The 22,264-nt window shown below is 43.5% G+C and overlaps 1 protein-coding gene across 2 annotated transcripts; it reads left to right on the plus strand.

The window, feature by feature from the left end:
* The first annotated feature begins 3,766 nt into the window (after window positions 1-3,766).
* Window positions 3,767-22,190, plus strand: ANP32B (acidic nuclear phosphoprotein 32 family member B). Of its 2 annotated transcripts, none has more exons than XM_082205211.1 (7): window positions 3,767-4,123; window positions 10,811-10,960; window positions 14,937-15,059; window positions 16,902-17,097; window positions 20,230-20,336; window positions 20,811-20,874; window positions 21,573-22,190. In XM_082205211.1, exons 1-7 carry the CDS (start codon window positions 4,070-4,072, stop codon window positions 21,644-21,646), a joined length of 768 nt encoding a protein of 255 aa, XP_082061337.1. In that variant the 5' UTR covers window positions 3,767-4,069; the 3' UTR covers window positions 21,647-22,190. The 2 variants fall into 2 exon arrangements, with proteins under 2 accessions (XP_082061337.1, XP_082061336.1); XM_082205210.1 differs by having other exon boundaries at window positions 3,781-4,123; window positions 20,227-20,336.
* The last annotated feature ends 74 nt before the right edge of the window (window positions 22,191-22,264 follow it).

The raw sequence follows: 22,264 nt of genomic DNA on the forward strand, positions 1-22,264 counted from the left end.
TGGGACCAAAGTCCTGTGTCATGTGGTCAGAGGGCGCATCCTTCAATAAGCATGCATGCATAGAACACCAAAGCAGGAAAGGGGAACCTGTGGCCCTCCAGTAATTAAAAACATATGAAGAATCTAAACATTAGGAAGAACTTCCTGACAGTAAGAGCTGTTCGACAGTGGAATTTGCTGCCAAGGAGTGTGGTGGAGTCTCCTACTTTGGAGGTCTTTAAGCAGAGGCTTGACAACCATATGTCAGGAGTGCTCTGATGGTGTTTCCTGCTTGGCAGGGGGTTGGACTCGGTGGCCCTTGTGGTCTCTTCCAACTCTAGGATTCTATGACTCTAATCTGCAGGAACAGGCCACTGGCTCATCTGGTCTAGCATCCTGTTGTCAGAGTTGTCCCCAAGATCTCACTCCTGGTCAGTCACCACCAGTTTAGAACCCATGAGCATACATATGATATGAAGATGTCTTGTGCTAACACGCATCACTTTACATTTGTTCACAATGGATTTAATTTGCCATTTTGCCGCTCATTCACTTAGTTTGGAGAGGCCCTCTTGGACTCCAGTTCCTAGCAGTTCCAGTAAGGATAGCCAATGATCACAGCTGATGGGAGATGGAGTCCAACAACTTCTGTAGGACCACGGGTTCCCCATTTCTTTCTTTCTATTAAAAAAAATACATTTTTATTGAGAATATTTCTCCATTCGTGAATGGCTCAGCTGCTCCAGAAAACCCAGCCCCAGAAGCAGCACACAGAAATGGAGGTGCCAAGGGCAGCATACCCAACCCTCGTTGTTGCCACAAGGAAGACAGAATCATTGTGATGATAAATGAGCTAGTTCCCAAGGGAGGGAGGCGGCCATGGTGGAGCTGGGCAACGGACCATTATTGATCTGGGAGAAACAGTTCCTTGTTGTTTTGAAACACTAAAGTGGGGTTCTGTATACGTGTAGAATTAATGTTACACTTTTTGAAACACCCTGCAACAATCTTTAATGGCCTTACAGGTGATCAGGCTGGACTTTGCAACAAGTAAAGGATAAGCTAATATGTCTCCCCCATTCCATGAACAAAAGCTGACTAGTCAGACTGCTGAATTTTACTTCAACACAGAAAATGGAGACAGTGCACACAGTGGCAGATAGCTTAGGGCAGGCATGGTACACACACCATAGTTCTCCAAATGCTCCCTACTGCTCTTTGCCCATGGCATCTGCAGCCTGAGGCAGATTCCCCATGGGAGGGCCAGCCCTTCAGGTGATCCGTAACATTTTGTTAACTCCTAATGTGAAAGGCAATAGCATCAAAAAACTACTTGGCTGGAAGCTGTGGGTGATAATTTCTCCATGAATCAAGAGCCATCACTACTGTATCAGTTGTGATTGCTTTATTCATATTTCTTTCTTTTGAAGGTGAACTCCTCTGCTTTCAGTCTTTTGTTACCTTTTCGTGCCTACCATTGTGCCTTTTACACCTTTTACAATGGAGCTCCTTCAATCTACAATAGCTTCCTATTCTTTATATTTCAGGTACCTCCTCCTAATAATTTAAATCCTTTCAGAAAAGCTTCCTAGCCTACAGGTATTAGGGTTTTTTTCACACTTTAACTCTCCTGCTGTCGTTTCCTGTACAGCTCAATCCTATGCAGATTTACACATAGGATATTTGTCATCAGATCTCAACCTTGCTTTCTCCCCTAAAGGGTAGATCAGAGCCATGGCAAATGGACAGAAGGTTAACGTTTTTTTCACCAGTGCACCTCCCCCCCCCCCCAATTTCCAAGCTATTTACCCATGTATTTTCCCCAGCAAGAGTAGTATCTTAGGGAGGTATTTTAGACTGGGCAATAAGGGAAAAGGTCCTGATCCAGTTTGTTTTTCCCCACTCATCCTTCAGCAACTTTAAGAAAATGTCAGGAGATATTATCATAGATTTTTTGAATTTGAATAAGGTTGGGCCTGGAAGCTGTACGCCAGCTCCCTCGGCCAATAAAGCGAGATGAGCGCTGCAACCCCAGAGTCGGTCACGACTGGACCTAATGGTCAGGGGTCCCTTTACCTTTACGGGCCAAAACAGATGTGACATTAGTAATGCTACACTTTTCTTAAGAGCTATTGGAGGGCGGGGGGGGGGGCTCTGATCCAAGTCAGTACAATTGGGGGGAGGGAGCTTTAATCCTGGATTAGAGGCCCAGTAGCTATTTTCATTGGAAGCTACCATTAGCAGAAACAAAAGCTTCTTCCAAGATGCAAACATGGGGTGATCTGAACTGGGAGTATGGCAACAGCAAAACGTTAAAGTATCCTTCACCAACACTGTAGCCCGAATCCTAATCAGGGGTTTTGCAGCTGCCATATTGTGTCCCCAAGTTCACTGAAATCAGTGGGCAAAGCAGATGATACCAGACTACTCAGTATAGTAAAAACCCAAACAGGCTCCAGAAGGGTCCCTAAAAGGTGGGTAAACGGGCAACAAAATGCCAAATGATGTTCAATGTAAGTGAAATGTTATATAATAATAATAATAATAATAATAATAATAATAATAATAATAATAATTTTTTATTTATACCCCGCCCTCCCCAGCCAAGGCCGGGCTCAGAGCGGCTTACAAGCAATAATAAAAACAAGATGAGTGATTACAACTTAAAAACAAAAATAAAATACAACATTAAAATAATGGAACATTAAAATATTAAAATGAAGCCTCATTGCAGGAGAAGGAAAAGAAAAAAGAAAAGGGGGGGGGGAGGGAATCAAATTGGCTCCAATCCAAAGGCCAGGCGGAACAACTCTGTCTTACAGGCCCTGCGGAAAGAAATCAGATCCTGCAGGGCCCTGGTCTCATGAGGCAGAGCGTTCCACCAAGTTGGAGCCAGTGCTGAAAAGGCCCTGGCTCTGGTTGAAGCCAATCTAACTTCCTTAGGGCCTGGGACCACTAGGGTGTTGTTATTTATGGACCTTGAGGCTCTCTGTGGGGCATACCAGGCGAGGCGGTCCCGTAGGTCCGAGGGTCCTAGGCCGTGAAGGGCTTTAAAGGTCAAAAGCAGCACCTTAAACCTGCCCCTGTACTCCACTGGGAGCCAGTGCAGCTTGAAAAGCACTGGATGAATATGCTCCCATGGCAGAGACCCCGTGAGGAGCCTCGCTGCAGCATTCTGCACCCGCTGGAGTTTCTGGGACAGCTTCAAGGGCAGCCCCGCATAGAGCGAGGTACAGTAGTCAAGCCTGGAGATGACTGTCGCATGGATCACTGTGGCCAGGTCAGGGCGGGAAAGGTAAGGGACCAACTGCTTGATGCGGCGAAGGTGGAAAAATGTCGCCTTGGCTGTTGCTGTGACTTGCGCCTCCATGGAAAGGGAGGCGTCAAGGATTACACCCAAATATATGCATGGTTGCGGGGTGGAGACATAATCGTGTAGGTATTTATAAAAAATATCGATATGCTGCTTTTAGCCGGCAATGGGAGGGGAAGGAAGCCGTGCCTCTGCTTTCTCCCCCCGGACCGCAAACATCGCAGAAGCAGCAGCAACTTAAGTTTTTGCAGGCCTGGATCAAGTAATACTTTACATTGGGCCCGACGATCGGCTGTTCTGGGAATGGGGGGGGCGGGGTGGAAGGGCCGCTCGTGTCGACCTAAAAGGGTGGGAAGCAACTTTCGGCAGCAGGAGCGCGCCGGCCTCCCGCGCTCCAGGCGCAGAGGCGGGAGCGCGCCTCCTCCGGGCGGGGTGTGGCTATGACGACGGAGTTCCGGGGAGTCTCTTCCCCGGCGCGCCCCCTGGCGGCCAAGTCCGCCCGTTGATCCTGCTCCGGCTCAGCCCAGCCCAGCTCAGGCAGGGCCCCGCCGCCAGTTTAACTGCAGTCGCGACGACGGCGGCGGTGGCGCCCAGCGCTCCAAAAGCCTTGTCTTGTTGCTGCTGCCTCCGACGACGACGACGACTCCTGCTGCTCGGCCGCCGCTGCCCTTCGGCGAGTTAACTCCGAGCCCCCCCCCGCGCGCGCAAAAGGGCCTGAGCCGAGGCCCGTCCCGCTCATTTCCTCCCACTTACGACGCCGTCGCAGCCGCCGCCGCCATGGACATGAAGAAGCGGATCCACTTGGAGCTGCGGAACAGGACTCCGCCGGATGTAAGCATGGGCGGGAAGCCGGCGACCACCACCGAAACCACCCACTTTCCTGGGGCGGGGTGGGGTGGGGGGTGTGGGAGCAACCGGTTCGGGGGAGGGGAGCTCGGTCCGGGTGTGAGGTGATGAGGGGGAATGGCGGATAAAAGGGGAGAGAGAGAGAGAGAGAGCGGAGGTCGCTCGGCCTGAGGGAGGCGGGAAGAGCAGAAGCGGGCGCGTGTCTGTGTGGGGGGAAGAGCGGCGGGCGGGCGGGCGGGCAGGCAGGCAGGCGGGCGCCTGGCTGAGGAGAAGCGCTCCGCGCGGCCGCCATGTTGTTCCGCCGCTGCGTCCGTGTGAGGGGAAGAGAGAGAGCGTGGGGCTGCCTGCGGAGAGGCGGTTGGTGCCTCTCGCGTGCGCGCGACGGCCCCGCCGCGTCCGTCGTCTTCTTCTTAGCCGGCGGGCGCGCGTTTTGGCGCGCGCCCTTCTCCCCCCCCCCCCAGCGTCCCTCTTAAACGGGCAACAGCTGCATTAAAAAAAAACAACACAAAACCAAACAAAACGGAAGGCCGAGTGAGTGAGCGAGCGCGCTCCTCCGCGTTCGCTTCGTTTGGCGCTCACGTGTGCGCGTGTGTGCGCGCGCGCGCTGAGGCCTCGTTGCTCGCTCGTTCGCTCTCCCGCCCTCCCCCACCCCACGCCTTCCCCCTTTAAACGGGCGACGGGTGGGGGGGGGTTAGCGAGGGAGCGCGCGCGCGCGCGCTTCTTTTTTCCGCCTCCCTTCACGGGAGCCGCCGCTCATCTTCCCGCCAAAAACTTGCTTCCCTCCCCTCCCCTCCCCTCCCCCCGCGCTGCAGCACCGCACTTTCCTCTCACAAATAATAGACTGTAATAATAACCTTAAAGGCGCCACCACTCCAAAGGGAAGCGCTTCTTCGGGGGCCACTGATTTGAAGCAGGAGTGTTTTTAGTTTAAAAAAGAGTTATATCTCGCGTTCCGGGTTTTAAAAGCCTTCCAAACAAACAAAAACAAGCACATTAGAAAATCTTTCAAGGTGAAGAATAAAATGGAAGAGTGGAATGGATTTTAAAGGGGTGATAGGGAATGCCGTGACCGCTTGAAAACTGGAGGAGCAGCACTTTTTCTAGCACTTATAAAACACACCTGCACACCATGTAAGAGTGATGGTGCCTGGGGCACGTACTAAGTGTGTGCCTGTCTCCGTTGGAAAGCCCTTTGCGGTATTGGGTAACCCAGCCAGATGGGCAGAGTGTAAATAATAAAATTATTACAAATACTATGGTTAGAGTGGCTGACATTTGTGCGTTACAGTACTGTAATGTAATGGCACAAGCACACTGTTCTTTGGTGGTAAATCAAGGTTTTCCACCTTGCAGATCTGTCAGATCTGAGCTCCATGCATGCTAATATTCCCACTTGCCACAGGGCAAGAAGGATTTAAAAGGGGGAAGTAAGCTTGGTGTAGCAGAGTTCATGCCAAGGAAACCTTGGTTTTCTTTATTTCTGTGGTGCTAGGGTCGCACTAAAGGCCTAGGAGAAAGACCAGAAAAAGTGGATTTCTTCTTGTTACAGATAGGTAGCCGTGTTGGTCTGCCATAGTCAAAATAAAAAAATTCCTTCCAGTAGCACCTTAAACACCAACTAAGTTAGTTTTTGGTATGAGCTTTCGTGTGCATGCACACTTCTTCAGATTTCTTCTTGTCATATTGAAAAAAAATTCCTTCCAGTAGCACCTTAAAGACCAACTAAGTTAGTTCTTGGTATGAGCTTTCGTGTGCATGCACACTTCTTCAGATACTGTCATATTGATTTACCTTTTTATGGGTGGTGGGGAGGTCTACAATTTTTCACTGGCCTTCCTATGGCTGCTGGGCTCTTCTCACCTGCCAGCTGGAGGGGAGGTAAGCACCTCCAGAAGAATTACCAAAGGAGTCTCCCCCAACCTTCCCTGTGGGAAAGGCAGAAGGGGAGCGTTCCAGCTTCAGCCAGTGCTCTGAAAAGAGATTCCAGTGTCTCTCTACCCAGCAGCAGCTGCAGAGGGACTCTGAGCCCCATTGCCAAGCACCAGCCTCTCTCTATTCCCCTCTGTCTCCTGTGGGAAAGAGAGGCAAAGAGTGTGCTTCCAACTCTTTCCTTGTTTTCCTTCCAGTCTTGGGAGCCGGGGATGGGTCAGGGACCGCAATGATGGTACTGGGGCGATCGCCATCCGCCTCTGCAGTTGGAAGGAGGGTTGTTGTTTTTTTACTTGTCCTTACTTTGCAGGAGGATGCTCCATTTGCCATGATGTGTTTAATTATCACAGCCTGTGCATATTTAAAGCATCATAAATGTATACAGTACCTAAGAAAATAATGAAGTAGGACTATACTGCATCTTCTGTGTAGAGGGTGGGCATGGCCAAATGAGTGGATTTCACAAAAGGTGATCTTTGAAAGCTACAACTTTGAAAAAAACAAGTAGTTGGAACCAGCAGAGCTGTAAAACAGGAGGGTGTTTCTTGGCAGATACTGCACAATTTAACCATTGCTTGTTACTCTATAGTTAAGCACACATCAAGGCCATTTGAAAGCAGTTGTCTCCTTCCTGGTGAACAGTAATTTAACGTGGGTGGCCATCTGCCATGTACGATCTAGTTAAGATTCCTTCATTGCAGGGGGTTGGACCAGATGACCCTTGGGATACCTTCCAACTCTATAATTCTACAATTTTGCATGTTTGCTTGTCCTTAGATCTGTGAAGCTGCATGAGTCACTTCTTGAGTGTCTGTTATGTATGGACTCTGCATAGCTGAATGTTGATGAGACGCTGCTGTGTCCCCTGTGAAGTTCTTAATAACATGCTCTGTTTTGAATTGTGAAAAGATTTGCCAGTGAAGGACCCCTTGGTTTATTTTGGCCTCCATTCTCTATTAACTGTTGCAGTTTGTCACAGGAGAGTTTTGCATACACATTAATATTCATACAAGTACACAAGTTCAGCAGGTAGTAATTGGAACACTTAATTTTACAAGGTGGTTGATCTGAATCATCATGGTTTTAGTGCCAATAGATACTTCCTGTTGTACTTTCTGATGTATAGCATTATTGTTACAGAAACTGACACCTGGGAGTGCCTTAATCTTGCAGTGCCAACAATATTTTGCCAATAACTCAGTCCAGTTATTAGATCATGGATAGGCAAACTAAGGCCCGGGGGCTGGATCCATCACAATCGCCTTCTAAATCCGGCTTGCACACAGTCTGGGAATCAGCGTGTTTTTACATGAGTAGAATGTGTGATTTTATTTAAAATGCATCTCTGGGTTAGTTGGGGGGCATAGGAATTCGTTCATATTTTCTCTCTCCAAAATATAGTCCGGCCCCCCACAAGATCTGAGAGACAGTGGACCAGCCCTCTGCTGAAAAAGTTTCCTGACCCCTGCATTAGATGTTGCGCATCAGCCAGGAAAGGTTAAAAACAGTTGAATAGATGCACTGATTGAGCAAGGATTTTTTCCGTAAAAGTTCGAACTACAAGATCTTCATGCACCTGATTGTTCAGGTGTCTAATTAGATGCCTAGGAATAGCTAGGAAACAACATAGATATTGGACACTGATATTATGTGTTCCCTCATCAACATACTGGTCAGTTGACCTCTTCTGCACCAGATGTATTTTCCAAACACACAAACAGCAGCCCTATTTAGAGTCCATTTAATACTCACTAAAGCAGGAGTGGGGAACCTGTGGCCCTTCTTTGACTTTTAGCCATACCTGGCATGGGATAGTGGGAGTTGGAGGCCCTCAGCACCTGGGGGGGGCAGAGGTTTCTATCCCTACTGTAAAGAGAGATAGTATTAGAACAATATATTTGGTGAAAGTTACATCAGTGTGATTGTAACCGCAGTCTGGAAGCGGAGGGAGAAGTGGAGAGAAGGCTAACTAGTGCCGCCACCTTGGCTAAGATGATGGAATTATTCCAAAGGGATTTGAGAAGAAATAAATAAAAAGTCCTTCAAGCTGCATAAATAACTTTATTGGAACTTCAAAAAGTAAGATATTCCTCACAATGGAAAGAGAATGATCTGTATTGCTACAGTGGAACCTCGTTTTTTGAGCGCCTCAGAAGCTGAATGATTCGGAAGCCGAATGCCGAAAACCCAGAAGTAATTGCTTCCAAGGCGTGTTCCTCCATTCCTTCAATGGATTTTGCCGACCACCCATTGATCCTCGGTTTTCAAACATTTCGGAAGTTGAACAGTCTTCCAGAACAGATTACGTTCGAAAACCAATGTGCCACTCTGTTACTATGCAGGTGTTGCTCTTTTAATTATTTATAAACTGGAGAAATAGACCAACATTTAAAATTCTTTACAAGTGACTGCTCATATAAAATTGTCACATATATAGCTGAATATATTTTTGGTAGACGTTGAGTACAAAGTTCAAATTAATATGTGTTTATTGAGGGTCATTAGTAAAGGGCAAACCACTCTCTTCCTGCTGGCGTATATCAGGGCTTTTTCCTTTGTGGTAAAATACATGCCATGTTATCCATAAACTTTTTTAAAAAAAACACTTTTTAGGAAACTAATCATGAGTATCTGATGTGAAATCTCGTAAATGACATTTAACAGTTTGTGATGAGCTGGTATGCATTTGATACAGTCATATTACGGTAAATAATTAGCACTGGATCCACTGCTTGATCAGGCTTGTGAAACTGTCAAACAAGAAGAGGAACTTGTTTTAGATTCATTAAAATTCTTCAGCTGGAAAAAGGAATTTAAGATAAACTGGTCTTTGCTATCTGTTACAACAGATGATGATAAAAGTGCTGCTAATTTTGAAATTATATTGAAAGGAAGTCATGACTTACTTGCATTATGATAGTCGTAAGAATAGCAAGCTAACTTTATATGCATTATTTTTTATGGCTTGAATTCTTAGGTTTGTAAAATTGTAGAATTATCTGTCTTGATGCATGTATTCTGCTGCGATACCAGACAGCCCTTAAAAATATGTCTTCCCTCTACCCCTCGGCCTCTCCTTTTGGGTGGGACCAGGTCTGCCATGAGCAGATAAACTCCCCAGCACACCCTCTAGTTTTGGGCATGTTTGCTCACTTTCCACATGTAGTGAATGATTGGAGACTGTAGTTAGTGGTGTATCTCCTGCTTCTGGTCAAATCCTCTGCTAGGCTAGAATGGGGGCATTCATCTGCCTGAATTACAGTGTATTTTAACTGTATCAATATGAAATCTAAAACTGAGATTCCTAGAGCTACTTACATTTCACGCCAGCAGTTATCTTAATTTTTGCTTTTCATATATTTTTATCACAATGAAGTTAAGGCAGTTTTCATAATGAGAAGTCTCTTTGGGTTGGTTTCATGCAGATATTCTATTTAGGTCTTTGACTATTGTACTGAAACCCTTGAGGTTTGAAAATACAAACCCTGTACTTTGCATAGACTTCAAATGCAGAAGATCCTTCACATGATTGATATATGATAGCTGTTTGTTACTCTTCCCACCCTTTGTCTCTTGCTGTGTTAACATTTAGAGCAGAGCTTTCCAAATTGTGTGTTGCAGCATGTTAGTGTGTTGGCTGCAGTGTGCGGGTGTGTCGCATGAAACCTCCCTGTGCTCCCCCAGGGGCTGGAAAGGGGTTAACCTCTGGTTTGCTGAGAAAACTAAATTACTATGTCACAAAATGGTACATGTCTAAAAAGTGTGTCACCAACATGAAAAGTTTGGAAAGTTCTGGTTTAGATTGTAAGTTGTTAGACTTAAGGGATGTTAGACTTAAAATTTCCATCGGCTCCATCGGTCAGATGTGATGGGATTAGTAGCCCAGCAATACTTGGAAGGCCACAGGGTTCTCACCCCTGTGCAGTTTTTAAAAGTGTTATTGATAATATGTAACAATAAATACTATTTAGCTTTTCAGAGAGACACACAAACCTGGTGTGATAGCATACTTAGAAATGAAACCTTCTGCCTATTTTTTGCTGTTATCTTTTTTCCCTTTGCATTGTGATGCTTTATATTTAGCACAGTGGCACTATTATCCCTTTGTAGCTCTTCTCCCTGGTCCGTTAGTGTTCTTTTCTCAGCAGTATCTGATTACTCCCTTTGTATTGTGACGACACCCCCACCCTGAAGATACCCCATTGCATTGCACTTAATTTGGGGGAAAGCTTATGGTATCCACCAGCAAGTGAATTTGATTGAGGTATTCTTGAAACATGTCTGCATTAAAATTTTCTATACTTTTGAGTCAGTCCTGTAATGCTATTCTTGCAGCGTGAGATAAGCTCTGCAAAACATAGTCAGTGGTGTAGAGAATTCTATGCCGGCAACATTTTCAGAGTGGTTCAAAGTACATTGCTTGTGGTGGCTTCCTTTAAATTCTGAAAACCCTCCAATGCTTAGGTGTCATTTGGAAGAAATGAAAGTTCTTTTAATTTGGAGTGGGTTCTAGTAGGCAGGGATAGAAAGTGATGTTTAATCACAGTTACATGGGGTTTTGCAACTGATGAATTGTTAACTTGTAACAAATGGTTAGGTTTACGTAGTTTGTAAATCAAAATAATTGCATAGCAGCTGACTTCCCTGTATGTACATGTGGGATATTTTTATCAGATGCAGTTCTGTGCATTGTTACTTGCTGTTGTTTTTAAATAAATTGTACTTATTTGTTTGTTGCTTTAGGTCCAAGAGCTTGTTCTTGACAACTGCAGATCAAATGAAGGCAAAATTGAGGGGCTGTCAGGAGAGTTTATCAACTTGGAGTTTCTTAGTTTAATAAACGTTGGACTGACATCTGTCTTGAATCTCCCTAAACTCCCAAAGTTGAAAAAGGTAAGACCTGGGTGGGAGATGATTGGGTTTTCATAGCTGCACAGTGTTGCTAATTCCCATTTCCATAAATGTTCTTAATATGGCTACAGATCAAATGGCTGTTTTTCTCCTTTGCTTTCTAAAATGTAATCATAGATTTAGATATATGCTGAGATCCTGTGCCACTGACACATACCTCTTTCAGTCACGGTCCTTTGTCTTGGGTGTTTTTATAGACCCAACTCTTGTTTTGGGGCTCAGTCTAGACAAATACATAATTGGGCAGGGAGGGGGAAAGGAGCAGATTGCAAAATGAGTCCTAATGAGAGCAGTACTGGAAAAATGAATGAAGTGGATCCAAACACATTTTTAAAATCATTTTGGAGGAAGATAGCAAAGAGGAAGAGATGAAGCAGAAATTGTTACTGTACCTGTTGCTGGTGTTGTGGATCTTGATTAAGATTTGGAGAGTTCAGTGGCAAAAGCACATTGCAATTGCAATCTGCCTTTCGGAATGGTGGCTGTCTATGGAGGTGTGGTTGGGCAAGTTGTGGTGGTACTCATGGGTCACAGTGTTGCTGTGGGTATCAAATATTTGGCACTTCTTCCCTTCCCTTTCCCTTCCTCACTGCACCCCCCCCCCCCCGCAAAAAAAGACCCAGAGCTGTGGCAGGATGAGTTGCCTGCAAACTACTTGTTGCAATGGAACCTGTAAGTCAGAGGAGCAGAACTACATACTGCATCATGGTTAGGAGCCAGAGGTGTGAAGGACAGCATATTGTAGCTCATTGAAATAGCAGAAATGGGGAAAGGCTTTAATTTTGTCTTGTCCTTCCAAGCTTCTTGGCTACTCCACTATTAAGAGATTAATTACTATGCATTGTAATTTTGTAGAGGAATGTTATGAAAAGGGGTTGTTTGGGAATAGTGATGTGGACTTTCCATAATTTTTTCCAGTCTCCCAAAGCAATTGGGATTTGATCTAGCATGTTTGACTTCTATTAGTTTCTTAACGTAAATATGACATATTCATTTTATGTGCTCTATAAATATCTCAAAACATTTCCCCAAAAGTACGTGCACTGAGATATTTTGATTAGGGAGAAAATCAGTAAAATACCCAATGTGGTTAAATGTTATGTTCCAAGTCTTACCTGAAAATTACTTTTTATGATAATAAGTCTAAATATTTTATGACATAATTCAACAGCATACACTTATATGTTTAAATGTTAAGCGGGGAATGAAGGCACTGGAAACTGTTACCACAGAAGTGTGTCACAAAAGGTAGAGTAAGTTTAGAAGGGAGAACAAATCAAATCAGTTTTAGAACTTAGTGTTGTATGTAGCAAAACCTTGATACCCGTTTTTCCATTAGAAGAGTTCAGTTTGAGGAGAGGTATCTGTAGCATAGAATTTGGTCCTTAGTTCTTTCCTTGCCCAATATTTATTCAAATAGCTCACCCTTCAGCAGAGCTGAAAATACTTATTTGGAGATGCTAATATGTGTGTGGAACTCTGCAAAGGGGAGAGTGATTTGGAGCAGGAAAGTGGTAGGTAGGTTTTTGGTACCAAATTCTGCTCTTGAAACTATTTTTCCTCAATGAGTGCAGTCATTTTGACTTTTAAGAGTATTTGCATGTAAAGCATAGTCAGCATGAGAAACAATTTAAGGACGTGCTTATAAATGGCTGAGATCTGAGGGCAGGCAGGTTTCCCAGGCATTCCCATACTATGCTGGTGGTGCAAGTTGTACATTAGGTTCTTTTATCAGATAATGGATTGATACACAATAATACCTGCTTGTTTTATTTGTTATCATTTCCACCTACCCTCCTAAATTTTATTCAGTCCTCATCTCTTAGGTAATTTGGGTGAAACTAAGATTTTAGCTAGCTCTGAAATACATAGTCAGCTTTCAGATTATATGTCTAATTGGCAGATTTTCAAAGATTTCTGAAGCCATCCCATTAAAAGTTGAAGTTAGCCCATTGCACCCAAGAACCTTAACTATAATCAGAACTTCCTTTATAAGGATTCCATACAAGCACAAAGCTCAATGGGTTGGATCCAGAGAAAATTGAGTGGCGCTCCAAACTCACAACGGTGTTTTTCTGGCTTTCTTGCTCCCTGTGCCCCTGAAAAGCTACGCCTGAGAGTCCAAGGACTATCTGGGATAGCATGGGAGGGGGCACTGGACAGTAGTAGCAGGATGGGAATCAGGAGGAATTTGGTGAGCTTCCCTTGGCAAGTAGAAGTGCTTTTTTGCTCATGCAAGACATCTCTGGATCCCAGCTGACCTGGGATTAAAAAAATACATAAAATACATTGTATGGGGGGATTTAAAATGTGGGTAAAGTAAGTAGTAGTTGGCTTCTTGTTGCCATGATGATTTCACTTCCATGACTGCTACTCAACATCCCTTACTAACACACTTAACTAATTTTTCTTCTACGTGTTAGTTGTTCCTGTTGATAGAGCATATTTAGAATGAGAGGTATTGAACAACTAACATTTTGATAAAGGAATGTAGCTGAATTGGGATCCTCTCTGTTTTTTTAAAGAAAAATGTCAAGATGGGAGACAATAATCTCAGTCTAGACCAGGATTCCAGTTCAGGAATGTGCTGCTAGGGAAGCCAACATTTTTTGTTTGCTTGTTGGAGCTTACATGCAAGCAAAATGGGCATGCTAACTAAAATACACGTAGAGTAGAAAGAATGAGAATAGGGCCTTTCACAGTTGCTTCACGAGTAAAATATTTTGTTGTTAAGGAAGTTCCCTGTGTGTATATGTGCAAGACTGATAGTGTTAGATGGCTACCACATTTAAAGTTAAAATGTGAATTTTAAATATTAGCCTGGTTGGCCATCATCTTAAATCTTGACCCCCAAAACTAAATTGCACATTTCGATTTCAAACTTAGTGCCCCCCAGGTGGTCAACTGTAGAAACGCTGATTTGGCAAAAGCAAGTTTATTGACCTCATGGAATTAAGTACTGTATAAGGTTTGTTCGTTATGGCAGTTCCCTAATTCAGCTTTACATTAATTCAGCAATCTTGTTGCCCGCTTAAATAGCACCTTCTTCAGATTCTCTCATGACAACATATCAATACTGTGGGTATGGTCCAGCTAAAAGTTAAGGAGCTGTAAGTCCTATTGATTTCAATGGGGACTGAGGATTAAGATAAATTTAAGAGCCATTGGACTTAATCTCAGGAAAGTGGGTATAGGATTGGAGCCTAAATGCCAAATTACATGGCAAGTGGTGCTGCTCGTTGTCCCCTATGTTGCAGAGGCTTTGTTTCCCTCCACTAGAAGTCAGGTATTTAGAGTTTCTGGTCCCATGCTGTGAAACATTCTTCAAGCAGAGATTTGGCAGGCATTCTTGCTTTTCATTTTCAAGAGTCTCTTGAAGACATCTATTTATATAGACAGGCATATGCAACTATTGAATGGTATTTTTTTTAATCAGCCAGTCATTTTAATATTCCCCTACTTTTAAAATGTTTTTTTTATTGTGTATACTGTGTACACCACTAGATTGTATTTTATGAATTGGTGGTATATAAGTACTTTTATAAATAAATAATACCATGCTATAGCAACCTAAACATTTAGCTTCCATCCTAAACACATAGTAATGAGTTACAGATAGGTAGATCCCTCTTGTTGTTCTGGCTTCTGAGATTCAGAATATTTTTTTTCTTGTTTTCCTCCTCCAAAAACTAGGTGCGTCTTATGGTCTGGTGCGTCTTATAGAGCGAAAAATATGGTATTTATTACAGCATTGCAGTGCAACTCAGTGAGCACAAATTTCTAGCTTCTATTGCCAGATATTTTTATGAATGCTTTTTGTGGGGGCGGGCAGGCAAGCATAAATTTAAGTATTGATCTGGATAAATATTATTTGAATCTCAGCCTTGTGAATGTTTTGCTTTTAACTGCACTGTTGCTGATATGTTCAGTATTTTGCCTTTTGTGGTTCCTGTTGCAGCTTGAACTCAGTGACAACCGAATTTCTGGAGGTCTTGATGTATTAGCAGAAAAACTTCCAAACCTCACACATCTAAACCTCAGTGGAAACAAGCTGAAGGATATCAGTACCTTGGAGCCATTGGTATGTTCTTAATGGGTTTAAAAAATCTTATGCCTCTCTGGGGTTTAAATGCAGAGATTATCATTCAAAAGAGGGCCTTTCCCCCAAAAAGGCAGTCTACAGTTTGATACCAACATAGATGCCTTGCTTAGTGCATTTTTGTGGGCACTAAGTAAATGTATGACCAAATCAAGACACCTGAAGCAAGCAAATATACCTCTTATGACATTTCATAGCTGATGCTCTAGTTCTCAAACATATTGGCCCCAAACATACTGACCCTAATCCAGCTTTAGTAATGAGCAACAAGTAAGCCCCTGGATGGGGATATGCTTCCCCATCTGCTTCAAAAGATGTATCTAGCAAGGTCAGCAGAGGCCAAATGAACATTTCAATGTGTGTGCATTTTCCAGATTCAAATCTACATCAGCTACATAGGCAGAAGCCAAGTTAGCATTTATATCTTAAGCCCATATCCCATTACTTTTAGTAATGAATGTTTTCATGTTAACCTTTTTAGTTTATTGGTTTCAGTCAAATTAGACTCCTCTTTCTGTGTCTGGCAGATTTTGATTTTATATCTGATTTGTCTATAAAAATGCATGTTATCAGAACATTTAATTCCATACTTCAGCCATGATGATGTGCAGTCAAGAATTCTAAACTCAGTTGCTACAAATCCACTTGCCATTTATCCTGTTTGGCAGAATGAGTTAAAATAGGAATCGTGTGTTGCCTGTTGTGCAGCATAACTTCATTGTTGTCAAACATGGAACATATTGAATGGAAATTATGACAAAAACTCATATTCTGTTTGTTGTACCTTGTTTCTTCAAGGATTTCCTAAAATCACTAGTCAAGGAAGTTGTATTAATCTATAAATTATGTTAGTAGTATCAAGTCAAATTAGAAGTGGATTTGCTTTTATTCCAGATAGTAGATTCATTTTGCTGCTTAGTACCTGTTTGCTAATGATATCATAACTTAGGCAAGCCTCTTAATTTCTCCATGCAAAAATGGAATATTTAAAGGCAGTTTATATGGTGTCTAGAATCAAGCAGCAATACTTACCTTAGACTGTACTGCTTTAGCATGCAGGTGGCAGATGATGTTGCTGATACATTATTTTATATGAAAAAAGTCCAAAAGGTTTTACCAATTTATTTACTGATTTTTTTAAAAGGTAGGTACCTACTTCTTAGGTAGACTCATAGAACTGTAGAGTTTGAAGGGACTGCGGTGATCATCTGGTCTAACCCCTTGCAATGCAAGAATCTTTCACTCAGCATGGGGCTTGAACCCACAACCCTGAGATTTATTTTTGTTTGAATTAATTTTTCAAAGGAGCACCTTTTATGAGGTGATTCATGAGTTACAATTGTCTCCAGGTGAATTTCCAGCTATCTGAGTTTCTGGTTCATTGCACGGAGAGGAACTTGTAGAGTGTAATAATGATACTTAATAACATTATATAGAGCTTTAAAATGCTCAAAGTGCTTCACATATATTCCTCAGTTACTGTGTATCTTTACAAGTTTTTTATAAAGTAGATCAAGATTAAACCCATACTGCAGGTGGAGTTCAAAATAGTGTACCAAACAAGGAAAGAATTGATTCCACCCATGTAAGATCCAATATGATTAGGCCAAAATATTCCCCCATTTCGAAGATAACTAGATAACTGCTTCAGCTAGTTGTTCAGTATTTTCCTCACAAAAGTATTAGGATGAAGCACCTGAAAATAAACTTGCATGTTACCAAGTTTTAGGCAGAGCCTTGACAAACATACTGTCTCGTCCCCCCAATTATCCAGTGGTTGCTTCTTGTCCATGCAATAATAACTTGACTTGTTTACAATTTTAGAAAAAATTGGACTCTCTGAAGAGCCTTGACCTGTTCAACTGCGAGGTAACAAACTTAAATGACTACCGAGAGAGTGTCTTCAAGCTCCTTCCTCAGCTCACCTACCTGGATGGATATGATCAGGAAGATAAAGAAGCCTCTGACTCAGATTGTGAAGTAGATGGCGTTGATGAGGAAGACGAGGAAGGTGAAGAAGGTGAGGACAGGCATTGTTACTTTTGGATGGAGAATGTCCAATTCCTAGCTTTGGTCTCCAACCTAAAAATTGCACTTGGCTCATTTTCGTCTAGAATTTTAATTGAAGAAGGACTGGTGCTGAGTTAAGATGGCACATTATATACTCATATCCTTCTGAAATGTGCTGGCACCATAACTCAGACAAAAAATGCTATAGCCACCTCTTAAGACTTCCCTTAAGTCACATTGCAAGGAAATGGTGTGTTGTTTTTAGTATGAGTATATCTTTAAAAGTTAGATACTTCCACTCCAGAAATGTAACTGGATCTTCTCATGTTACAGATGTAAACTTATTTCTGCAATCATAGGACGCTTAGAAGTTACTCCTTTGTTATTTCTTCAGGAGTCTGGTGATAGTTCACAAATTGCTGCAATAGCCTTGCACTCACAGAATCTGCAGGCTGTTTTTAGATTAGAGTATCTTGTGTACTGGGAGGGGATGTGCGTGGCACTGTGGGTTAAACCACAGAGCCTAGGACTTGCTGATCGGAAGGTCGGTGGTTCGAATCCCCGCGACGGGGTGAGCTTCCGTTGCTCGGTCCCTGCTCCTGCCAACCTAGCAGTTCGAAAGCACGTCCAAGTGCAAGTAGATAAATAGCTACCGCTCCAGGGGGAAGGTAAACAGCGTTTCCGTGCGCTGCTCTGGTTCACCAGAAGCAGCTTAGTCATGCTGGCCACATGACCCGGAAGCTGTACGCTGGCTCCCTCAGCCAATAAAGCGAGATGAGCGCCGCAACTCCAGAGTTAGCCATGACTGGACATGATGGTCAGAGGTCCCTTTACCTTTACCTTATCTTGTGTACTGCTCAGCATACAACCTACACTAAGAGTGTGAGAGACTAGATGCTATATTCTGGTAGCTTATTAATATATTTGAAGTGTTGGTAGGTATTATCACACCCTCATGAGCCACTCTCATGTACCAAGTACCAGTTGCTGTTGGGTTAGGAATAGAAAGTTGGAATGAGTGTGGCATTGTGGTGCTGCCACAGATACATACTCTTTTCTTTAGTCACAGCTTCAGAAGAGCTGTTTGTTACTCTTGCTGTCTTGCGACTGAATAACAGTGGAACCTTGGGTTGCGAACGTGATTGTGCAGGAGGCACATTCACAACCTGCAGCCCCGTGTCTGCTCACGTGCGTGACACGATTCGGCGCTTATGTGCAAAGCGTGATTTAGTGCTTCTGCGCATGCACAAGTGCCAAAACCCAGAAGTTTTGGGTGTGGCCCGTAACTCAAAAATGCGTAACCTGCAGCGTTCGCAATCTGAGGTATGACTGTACTTCCAATGATTAATGAGTAATTTGGAGTAGGGAGCTGGGAAAGAATCTTTCTGTTTCTCTGTTATTTACAATTGTTTATTAGTAGCAATTCAGGCAGTTTGACCATAGTCCCTTGCACTGGGGCTCTGACTGTTTCTCTGCAGTGTTGAATTGGTTGCAGTCAGCTATGTTGGATCTTGCCGGCATTACTTTTTTCATTTATAGTCATCATCAGATTGTTTCCCATCAGATTTGATTTGTGCTTGAAAGCTTCTTTGAGAAATTAAAGGGGCTTACCAGAGCACTTCTGCAGTGTCCTGGTCCACACTTAAAAGTAATCCATCAGTTTGTTTGGCCTAACTGATTTTTTTAGATGTCCAAACCCTGCCAAGGGTTTCTGACAACAAACCACGGTCTGACGCCATGGTTTGTTGTTGGCTTACAAATTGTGGACTGTTTTAACTTTGACTTGGTGTTGGCACACAAACATGGCAGCTTTGCTTAGCCATGGCTTATTTGCCTACTTTGCCCAAAATACTCATCAAGCTGCAGAGTCATAAGGCACAAGCGGCTGAAAAATGAGACTGTGTGCAAGACTAGGCAGTTCTTGCTGGCGCTTTTCCCGAAGAAGACCTCCCGCCTAACTTTGCCTGGCAAGAGATTCCTTTCCTGATCCCACCACTCCACAAAAAAGTCCTCTCTTGCGAGCCAGATGGCTTCACTTCACAGCTGCTGCTGTTGCAGGAGAAGAAAAGTTAAATGGACTGCAGTCCACCTAGCTAAAGTGAAATATAAAGGAATAAACGGGAAAGCAGCAAAACAAACAGTATACTACAACATATTTAAGATTCTTAACTAAATGGTTAAAAAAAAAGAGCAACTGGGAACAGTAGTTTAAGACATGCAACACATCTAAAACACTTCTTTTTTGGGGGGGAGGGGGAGGCATGACCTTTTCAAACAACACTGTCCTGCCCTTTGCAATAGCCTCATGCAGCTTAAAACTTCACAGTAATTAGCACCTTTTATGGTAACATCCTCACTGAAGAGATGTTTCAGAGGACAATCTCCATGGCACCACAGTGGCTTCTAAAGAAGTTTGACAGTTTCATGGAGGTTAAGGCCATCAGTGCACTTAGGTCCTGCTTTCAGGCTTGTCACCAGCATCTGGTTGGCCACTGTGAGAACAGGGTGCTAGACTAGGCGGGCCATTGGTCTGATCAAGCAGGCTGCTCTTTTGAAGTCTCAGTACTTTTGACTAAAAACCAGGAGGCCAAACAGGAGGTGTTGGTGTTTTGAAGTTGAAGGGAGAGGAGCTGGTATGGATCAGCCCATTCTGAGAGCAGCTGGGGCGATCTCATGCTGTTCATGCAGCTAACAATGGTAAAGTGGTTGGTGGTGCGGTGAGGTAGTGTTGGTGTTAAAGCACCACAAAGAAGTTCAGTATATCAGGCAGGCAATGAGGAATAGGTAGGGGATAGAACAAACCCAAGCTTCAGCTATGGTTTGTTTGGTCATCTGTGGGGCAGCTCATTGTTTCTTAAATATACCATGCCTTCATGTTGCTGTGGTGAATGAGGCCAGTGTGTATTGAGTATACCCACTTATGTAGTTGGGAATTCTGTTTGTTCGTGTATTCTTGTTATTTGTTAGTTTCCTAATTATGATTATTATTAAATTTGTTGATCACTGCAGTGTTTAGCCACCATACAGTACAAAGTTTAAACAATACAATAGGTATGTTAAGACAGTTATAAACTTTTCTAACTTTTAGAAAAATGTAGATTAACTATAAGGAAAGTTATAGAAACCATTTCTTTCTCAGAAGGTGAGGAAGAAGATGAAGAAGAAGAGGAAGATGGTGAGGAGGAGGAGTTTGATGAGGAAGATGAGGATGAAGAAGGAGAAGACGAAGAAGACGAAATCAGCGGAGAGGTTAGTTAAAAGTATTTCCTGCTTTTATGCTTTCTGTGTTGAAACCTTAGAGGCTTATCTGCCAAGTAGCAAAAAGAGTAACTGGATATGCCTGCCTGCTTGCTTGGAGGTGAAATTGCTGAGTGATGTTTGAGCAGTGTCCTTATGTATGACCTGGCAAAGGCAGCTGGAACAGCCCACTACCAGAATAACTGAAATAATGAAACTTTCTATTCTGGATTACCCAATTTATGTTCTGTCATTGGTCTGCCTCTGCGTGTTGCACACTGTCTGGCTGATACTTGGTTGCAAGCTTCGGCCAAGGTGACAGTAAAGAGACTTGGCTACAGCAGCATGCATCACTGCTTCTCTGCTGATGTCATCCAGTGTCTTTCGTCACCCAGCAGAGATTGAGAATACCTCCTTCCAGGGGGTATCATGCAAATGGGAGGAAAAGTGCTACTCTTTCAGTTGCAAACATGCTTATCTTTTCAGGAGGAAGAGTTTGGACGTGATGGGGAAGAGGAGGAGGAGGACGAGGAAGAAGAGGAGGAGGAAGGTATGTTCAGAGTTTCAAACCAATTCCTTAATTATATGAATCTCCAGGATGGCAGGATATGGATGCGAGTGGGATGAAGAGGACAAGGATAGAAGGCGACAGAAAGTATTTTACAGTGGTGCCCCGCAAGACGAAATTAATTCGTTCCGCAATTTTTGCCGTCTAACGAATTTTTCTTCTTGCGAAGCACGGTTTAAACGGTTTAACAAAGTCGCAAGACGTTTTCGTCTTGCGAAGCAAGCCCATAGGGGAATTCGTCTTGCGAGGCAAATCGCGAATGAAAAAACCTTTCGTCTAGCGAGTTTTTTGTCTTGCGAGGCATTCGTCTTGCGGGGCACCACTGTAGATGCTTAGCCCAGCCCATCCAAAATATTGTGCTAAGTAAAGCCGTTCCATTTTAGATGGGAAGTGCAAGTAAAGACAGCGAGGGTGTGTGGCTCTAGATTTCCCCCCTATTGCTTTGGTTGTTGGGGTGCAAGCCTTGGTGGCTGTGGCCAACCAGTGGCCTCCAAACTTCAAACTTGGTCCTTGTTGAACTTCCTTCAACTGAGTGAGCCACTGTGCTAGTAAATTACTGAAATGCTAGAATTGGAGACTTTGCTGGAGTCCAGAATAAGTTTATGGGATAATGCAGTTGTATCGCTGCCCTTTTGTCAGATGATGAAATGTTCCCCCCCCCCCCTCTGGTCATTGTGCAGATGAAGAAGACAGTGGGAAAGGTGAAAAGAGAAAAAGAGAAGCAGATGACGAAGGGGATGAAGAAGATGACTAAGGCCTTCTGTGTCCCCAAAGGACTGTTCAGTATTGCTTGGGCCACCCCTTGGATGATCTGTGACTTGAGGAGCACTTGAGGCACATTGTAGTTGTCTAAACAAGCCCCTTCCCCCCTCGGGTGCAGCACTCAAAGAGCCAAAGAGTCGGCCTTTCCTGTGACATTCCACATACCCTGCAGCTGATCTCCTCCAGGTGGTTACAGATCTAGCCCTCTTGGGCTAGCACCTTCACTTATCCCCTTGGGGTTCCCAGGCCTTCATCTCCCACTGTTGCCATAGCAAGAAGAACGAGTGTGATGGGTCAGTCCTGGTGGTCAGGGGCTACACACTACCCACTGACTAGTCCCTTTTTTACTTTCTGTGCAAAAAGGCTTTGTAAATAGAGTCCTAATGTTTTGGGGACTGTTCTTCATGCTTTGCTTTCCCTGCCTTCCTTTTCCTTTTCTAAGCTGTTGGATATTTTTTACATTAGGATGTTTTATGCAACAACAGAAAAGTATTTTTAAGAACTTGAAATGAAATAAACGTTATTTGGTAAACTAATCTTGCAAAGTTGTTATGTTCAGACTTAATCTGAAATTCTGTGGCCTTCTCATTTCTCTAAAACCACATTATGG

The sequence above is a fragment of the Podarcis vaucheri genome (assembly GCF_965113315.1).
Source record: "Podarcis vaucheri genome assembly, chromosome: 17".
NCBI lineage: Eukaryota > Metazoa > Chordata > Lepidosauria > Squamata > Lacertidae > Podarcis > Podarcis vaucheri.

Excerpts from the sequence above, each read along its gene's own strand:
- ANP32B (XM_082205210.1), top strand. The coding sequence starts at position 4,070 with ATGGACATGAAGAAGCGGATCCACTTGGAGCTGCGGAACAGGACTCCG. Across the intron at positions 17,098-20,226 it reads AGACGAGGAAGGTGAAGAAG|AAGGTGAGGAAGAAGATGAA; the intron begins GTGAGGACAGGC and ends TTTCTTTCTCAG. Across the intron at positions 20,875-21,572 it reads GGAAGAAGAGGAGGAGGAAG|ATGAAGAAGACAGTGGGAAA; the intron begins GTATGTTCAGAG and ends GTCATTGTGCAG.